The sequence below is a fragment of the Lipomyces chichibuensis genome, assembly GCF_038497645.1.
Source record: "Lipomyces chichibuensis strain CBS 12929 unplaced genomic scaffold V1513scaffold_55, whole genome shotgun sequence".
NCBI lineage: Eukaryota > Fungi > Ascomycota > Lipomycetes > Lipomycetales > Lipomycetaceae > Lipomyces > Lipomyces chichibuensis.
Genome location: NW_027117507.1, coordinates 59,100 through 65,704, shown reverse-complemented (window position 1 = coordinate 65,704; position 6,605 = coordinate 59,100). Strand labels below are relative to the sequence as shown.

The following is a 6,605-nucleotide window of genomic DNA, read 5'->3' as shown; positions in this document are numbered from 1 at the left end:
ACGGTAGTGCCCATGCGGTTAGGGCTTTTATCTATTGTTGAGTGCCTGGTTCCCCGCTAGTTCGCTTTGCTCTTAGATTGGCTCGTTTGTTTGTTTTGTTTGTTCATATAATCTAAAAGATAGAGGCTTGACAGTTGTAAAAGGAGGGGTTTATTTGTCCTCGCTGTCTGGCCAAGGACGTAGTCTTGTAGTATTCTTGAATAAAAGAATAACTTGCACAGTTGCACTATCAATTCCAGTCAAGCACGTCGGCGTTATTACACTGGCTAGTTATGGTCTCGTTCTACGTTTTCTACACTGCCCTGCGCATTCGCTAGTGTCTATATCGATCTATTCAAATACTGTACAATCCGCCCCTCCAAAGATACGCCACCAAACAATCTACCATCTAACGTCTTCGCCCTGGTGCCTTTGGTTTGGCAAAAGCACGCTTGGTCTCCTGCTGCTGAGGATGAAGGTCCGCCAATAGGGAGTCCCTCGTGATCTCGGATCCGTCTGCAGCTTCAACCTGAGAATGGAAATACATTGTCAGTAAGATGCTATCATGAAGTTCACGCATCCCGAATGAAAAGTCAAAGACGTACCCGCTTGTGAACTTTCATTCCCGCAATGGCCTCGGCCTCGGCCACAATTGCGGCCCTGCATGACGCATACAGCATCTTCTCCTTTATTTTTGATCCAGGCGGACATGTGTATATGAAAACTACAAAATCGTTAATTCGTCACCTGTTCATCAAATAGCGCTTTGTCAAACGCACCCAATGACTCGTGATTCTCTTGTCCAATAGCATGCTTGAACAAGAAGAACGTATATCTAGGCTGATCCGTAGAAATCATGCTATGCAAATGCGTCGGCTCCTCGATCTGTGCCTTCTTCGCCAACTCTATACTCTCCTTCTGGACGTCGATCTCTAGCACGATCACGTTATACTCCTCACAGTTCATACCCGCAAGCGCGCCCGCGACATCCGCGCCAATCGGAAACGTCAGACCGGACGACACATGCGACTTTCGTGTCGTCGTGCCCGCAAATCCCTCTTTCGCCTCGACTTCTCGCACAGACCGAAGCGCACGCTCTTCCTTCGTCAGCGGCTGACTCAACTTCTCATGTTCGGCGAACTTTTGGAACCCTTCGCGCGTAATCTCATCTTTCTCTGTCGCGAAAAATGACGCCGTGATCTTATCGCCGCCGAGTTCGCGCACAAGAGTGTTGCGCGTCGACGCGTACAGCATCTTGCGTCGAACTGGCGCGACGTCGGGGATATATGAGATAAAAGTCAGGCCCGCCGTTGTGCCTGTCGCCGTGTTATCTGTGCGGTATAGAATGTACAACGGCTCTTTCTCCGAAATATAGGGAGCGAGCAGTGCGACATCGTCAAAATAACTTGATTTGGCCTTGATAATTTCGCCGGGCTCGAGCGATTCTGCCAGTCAGACATTAGCAAGGCACACTCGTAATAGCACAGCTTGAGTTACCATCTTCAATCTTCACGAGCAAAGTCCGCGCATCGTCGTCGATCGTAAACGCTCGAAAAGCATCCAGCAATGCCGGCGAGGCTGTCGATAATGTCAGTCACCAATTCCGTCCTTCCGACATTCAACTGTGTCATTGAGCAGATCAAAATAATACCTTTAATGCCAGATTGGTTTGACATTATGCGATGATAAAATCGTAATCTGGTCGTCTAGTGGATAATAATAATTGCTGGATGTCGCCGTGCCGAGTCTAGCCTAAACTGCGTCAGTCGCGGCCAACAACGTCACGTGCGGCTTCGTAGAGTTCGTCCTCTTACATTTTCCATTCAGCTGCAGCAACAAATCGCGGTTTAGTTAGCATTTGTAATGTCGACGATTACGCCGAATCCGATACAGCAATCCCAACAAAGAATACTTACAATCAATCGTATGTTATGCTGTCGTTCCACGCGAGCAAGCGTAAAAAACGCTAACTTGTTGCCCAGAACGGATAAATGAGGCAGCAAACACCGTCGTATCAGAGTACACATCAATAGTCGCACTAGCACCGGTACGTACGTTCTCAACCGGGATCATGTAACGGGATTTAACTGATTCTTGATGTAGGTTTCCGGCAAGGACAAAACGACAACCGCGACGGAGACTTATCAAATCGAATGCCACGCGACGTCAATCGTTAGGGCGATTGAAGACTTGTTAATGGTCTCACGCTCATTGAAGGAGTCGTGGATACTGGGACAAGTCGCGTCTACTTTTCAAATGGATGACGAACATGCATGAACTTGTGGGCTTGCTCGGTATACCTGAATGTTCGGAACCAACGTTTTACATTTACCTTCTCCAAGACGAGTTCATACATTTAAACTCGCAAGCCGACTTTTATGTTGTCTAAGTCAGAACAAATTGCGTTTTTGCCGGAGACGGGTCTGATCGCATGTACGGATTTTGCGATTGTCCGTGACGGGAATTTCTAGCTTATGATTTGGTCAAATGTCATAATCGAAATGTATAATCGTGATGAGAAGCCGCATATACAAGCAGACTCTTTCTGTCAACGTGTGCACTCGTGCTGTGAGGCGTGTAATCCAACTAGTTCTCATACTAATATTATCTCTGCGACTGGCAAGACGTGTGTGGGCCAAGGTCTATCATACGATCTTCGTTGTTCAAAGTGAGAGTACAGGGATAACAGACAATTTGCATATTTGGATACAAAGAACCTCGACCACGACGCAAGACGGAGATAGAAGACAGGGGAATGCGGAGGACAGCTTCGTACACACAACTTGTAAACTTTAAGCTTATACTTCCGTCCGAGTCCCCGAGATCTAAGCTACCAGAAAGTAGCTCCGGGTCTTGTCTGCGTTCTGAGCAGACAGTCGCAAACACTGGAAAACTAACCTGTCTCACGGACGGCATCATATAAACTTCCAACTACTTGTCGTAGTCACAAGCAACATTGTCTTCATGGTGATGTACTCCAATTACAAGTGGACAGGATACTCGCCGATAATCGGAACACTATCTCCGACAGTAATGGCAATTTATATTGTTGTTGGTGGGCAATCTATAAAGAGAAATATCGTCAGTAGTCAACACCTTATCTTTCGGCAGGCAACGTCGACGGACTGGTGGCCTATGCTGCATACTTGTGCATTTAACCATAAGTGTGCATCACGGAATCAAGATGGTGTGGGATTGGTTGAAGCTTTATGCCAAGACTATTCTATGATGATCCACATTCTCGGGTGATGCGCGCCTATCCTGAGGTTCCTGATTCGTGGTTCTAGTCATTTTTGTTATGTGTGGCGACTGGTCTGATCAGATTGCTATATTATCCCACTACTATGATTATTGTCATGGTTTTCTTGTTCAACATGGCTATGCTAATTCCGACATCTATCATCTTCGCCACGACTGGGATTCGGCGCTTTGTCGGTTATCACGGCTGGATATATGAACATTGGAAACGCGATAACGAACATGGTCATTCGAATGTACGGCTTCAACATTACAGTTTTGTCAGAGCTCCAAACTCTGCCAATTCTGAATCGCGAAAAGTTCTAGCGCGGAAGTGTTTCTAATGAATGATTCAATTGAATCTTATTGCTTGGTTGTCTCGTTTTGTGCGTTTGTAAATTATCCAGACCGGCGGGGTCAAACATACACATTTCCGACGCCGACGATTCGCGGCTGCAGGCCGACATATCTCACGGGCCAGCGTTCGTCGACAACAGACACAATTTATAAAAATTGGAAAGGAGTCATTAAGGTTAGTGGCACAGAAGGAAGAGCCGAATCGCCTGAAGATGACGCCATTGGAAATGTCGGAGCTGTTGTTGATGAAATGCGACTTTCGAGTGCAGTAACACCGATATAATAATTAACCAGGGCTGTTATCGATTGGCGGACGCAAATAACTGATACAAATACGTCAGGTCCCCAGATCGGCGGATAGTTGCTGTTAGAACAGGGCTAGGGCTCATTTTTTGCATTCCTGACATTCACGTCACAAGTCTCTCATTTCATCTTCTCGAGACATGTTGTCATCCACCGGCAAAAATGCTGGCGACTCTAAGTCCAACCACTTCAGATGAAGGCTTCTGCAATCTGATACGCACGTATCATGTATCGTGTCCACATGAATTTACGAACTTCGACAACCTTGAAGATTTCCTTGAAGAAAGGGTTGCTGCTCTTATTAATGGAAAAGGACCGCAGTATCTCGCCATCCTAAACTTCACCGAAGATCGTCTGCTGAAGTTGGAGACTTCTGGTTTACGACGAGAGCTACCGGGATTCACGGTGCTCCTTGATGAAGAGAACAAGACGGCGATTATTAAGTTGAAGCTTGGAATCCCTCACGAAATGGCGAGGTGGATATTTGCAGAAATATTTCTAGAAGAACGAGCAAGGTTGGGATTACCAAGGAACATATTTGTTCCTACAGGTTCAGGAAGATATCAATTCTCAAATGGGCTCAGTAAGGAGCCGGATACTTCCTACGTGCCTGAGACAAGAGAAGGCCCAGGTGACTTCCCATCTTTTGTTGTGGAAGTTGGAGTATCTCAGTCATTGCTTCAACTCAGGCAGGATGCAAGGCTGTGGCTGCAGAAAACCAGTGGAGAAACGAAAGTTATTCTACTCATTATTTTTAATATCCCGGCAGGGACTCTGGCAATGGAGCGATGGCAGCACGCTACATCTCCTCCACCAAGAAAGACTCGGTCTGGAAACCTCTTTGTCCCAGAGAAGGTACAACTCGTGACATATGACAACAACGCTCAGCAAGTCACTGCCGATCAATCTGCTCCTTGATGTCGTTCCCTCACACGTGCCTCGTGCGGAGATTTCTATTGGCCGACAGGAGCTGTTGTCCTATGGTATTCGTTTATTTCGTAGACTCAAGTATAGTGGTCTACAGTCTGCGAGTGGGAAAATAATGGAGGGCAGAACAGGGAGTTAGGGTGAATTGCAAAAGGGCGTCAACTGAAGTGCATTATCTGAAATCTATTCGGGTCGCTTCTGAGTGAATGACCGCTTCAAGAACAAAAATGAGTACAAGAGCGGTGGCCCTCCGAAGAGCCAGTGTTTCAGAAAAGCGCCGGCGCCAACGGCGTAATGTCGTTGACTACCAGCCATACATTCTGTTGCCGGGACTTTTGGCCATCTATGTTGACGATATTATCGTTGATGGCGAACAATCTTTCGTCCTTGCGTTCTACGTTACAACGAAGTAGCCAGCTCTTCGAAATGTCTGACATGGGGGACTTGAATTACTATTTAGGCATACAAGAGACCCGTGACAAGGCCGTCGGCGGATAAATAACCGTAAGTCAGCAAAAGTATATTGGGGAACTTCTGGAAAGGTTTAATATGCATAACGCGAAGCCCATCTGCACTCCTGAAAATTCCGCGGTCCGATTGTCGAAAGCTATGTCTCCTATATAGAGTCACAAGAGATCTCAGGATATGCTCGCCGACATATTCACCAAAGAAGTACATAAAGCCAGATTTGAGCGACCTCGAAACGGTTTGCAGATGAGTACGCGAACTCATCCTCTGGCAGTGCAGGCTGAGGGGGAGCGTAGGAAAGTGGTCAGCCTCCACTTCCAGAATCGGATAGAGCACACTGTTGGAGTTTGGTTTTCTCCCCTGTGCGGATCGGACAGCGACCTCGGTCGAGTATGACGGAAACGAGTCTTTCCTTCACGTCATGTCTCAGGCAGGTCACATCAGTTCTCACCATCTCTTTCCGATTGGTCAACGGCTATGCTGTGACTCGCTAACGCATTTCACATCGATCATGAAGGATGAAGTGTTTCGTTACTTTTCAAGGAAGGAGGACAACGGGAAGACATTCGAAAGCAAATTTTGCAAGCAGACCTGGTCAACGAATGACCGCAGACGATTCATCAAGCATCTCGTCAAGTGCCCCAAATCGCCTGCAGAACTCAAGACGGCAATGGAATACCGAGTTGCTGAGATTGGTACCGCGATATTGAAGCGGGAAATTAGCATCGATTTCGAATGCCGGCGATGTAACTTCCCTACTGGTTGACGAACTTGATGATATTGCTGCCAGCGAACAGACCTCATCTGCTAGTGTTCGTTCTCTAAGCACTACCGCAAATATGGGGCGCTGGGTCGACACCATCACGGAGTGGCAAATGCTGGTACTTCAGGAGGAACTCGCAAACTTTCTCTTTACTTCGGGACTTCCTTTTAGCTTGGTTGACAACCCTGCTTTCAGAGAAGGGGTCAACCACCTTCGCCCAGCCTTTGAGATTGCAGGAGCGGTGTGCGAGCGGGGGAGCTTGGGGAGGAAGCCAACGCCGATGAGTCTCAACACGATGCAACAGGCTCATCGAAGAAGAGGCACTTTCGGGCGAACAGCTCCATATTGTTAGCGACGAAATCAGAGAGGTAACGAAGGCCCGCGAAGGGGACTTACACAGAAGCCTACATGAGTCGGGTAGTCTTTGTGCGATAGAGGCCGCCTTTTTTCCTTTTGGTGATTAACTTGTACCTAAACCCAATGGCAGCGAGGTCTGAACCAACTATGGGGCGACGGGTGGCCGAATCCCTCCTCCAAGACCAATGGTTCGTTGGCGGTAAGCCACGCAATC

At 47.5% G+C, this 6,605-nt stretch overlaps 4 protein-coding genes across 4 annotated transcripts; 3 read left to right on the top strand and 1 right to left on the bottom strand.

The window, feature by feature from the left end:
- Window positions 1-314: 314 nt before the first annotated feature.
- On the bottom strand, window positions 315-1,719 carry V1513DRAFT_453210 (uncharacterized protein). The gene is made up of 5 exons (XM_066899216.1): window positions 1,631-1,719; window positions 1,477-1,557; window positions 759-1,424; window positions 585-703; window positions 315-508 (listed from the first exon to the last, which is right to left on the bottom strand). Exons 1-5 carry the CDS (start codon window positions 1,653-1,655, stop codon window positions 389-391), a joined length of 1,011 nt encoding a protein of 336 aa, XP_066750962.1. The 5' UTR covers window positions 1,656-1,719; the 3' UTR covers window positions 315-388.
- A 123-nt stretch (window positions 1,720-1,842) lies between these two features.
- V1513DRAFT_385350 (surfeit locus protein 5 subunit 22 of mediator complex-domain-containing protein) lies at window positions 1,843-2,256 on the top strand (the record flags this gene model as incomplete). Its single annotated transcript, XM_066895213.1, has 3 exons — window positions 1,843-1,903; window positions 1,962-2,026; window positions 2,083-2,256. The coding sequence occupies 3 exons, from the start codon at window positions 1,843-1,845 to the stop codon at window positions 2,254-2,256; spliced, it is 300 nt and encodes a 99-aa protein (XP_066750961.1).
- Window positions 2,257-3,947: 1,691 nt separating this feature from the next.
- V1513DRAFT_263857 (uncharacterized protein) lies at window positions 3,948-4,902 on the top strand. The gene has a single exon (XM_066894524.1). It carries the CDS (start codon window positions 4,039-4,041, stop codon window positions 4,792-4,794), a length of 756 nt encoding a protein of 251 aa, XP_066750960.1. The 5' UTR covers window positions 3,948-4,038; the 3' UTR covers window positions 4,795-4,902.
- A 781-nt stretch (window positions 4,903-5,683) lies between these two features.
- V1513DRAFT_453201 (uncharacterized protein) lies at window positions 5,684-6,465 on the top strand. Its single transcript, XM_066899215.1, has 2 exons — window positions 5,684-6,372; window positions 6,431-6,465. Exon 1 carries the CDS (start codon window positions 5,693-5,695, stop codon window positions 6,035-6,037), a length of 345 nt encoding a protein of 114 aa, XP_066750959.1. The 5' UTR covers window positions 5,684-5,692; the 3' UTR covers window positions 6,038-6,372; window positions 6,431-6,465.
- Window positions 6,466-6,605: the final 140 nt, after the last annotated feature.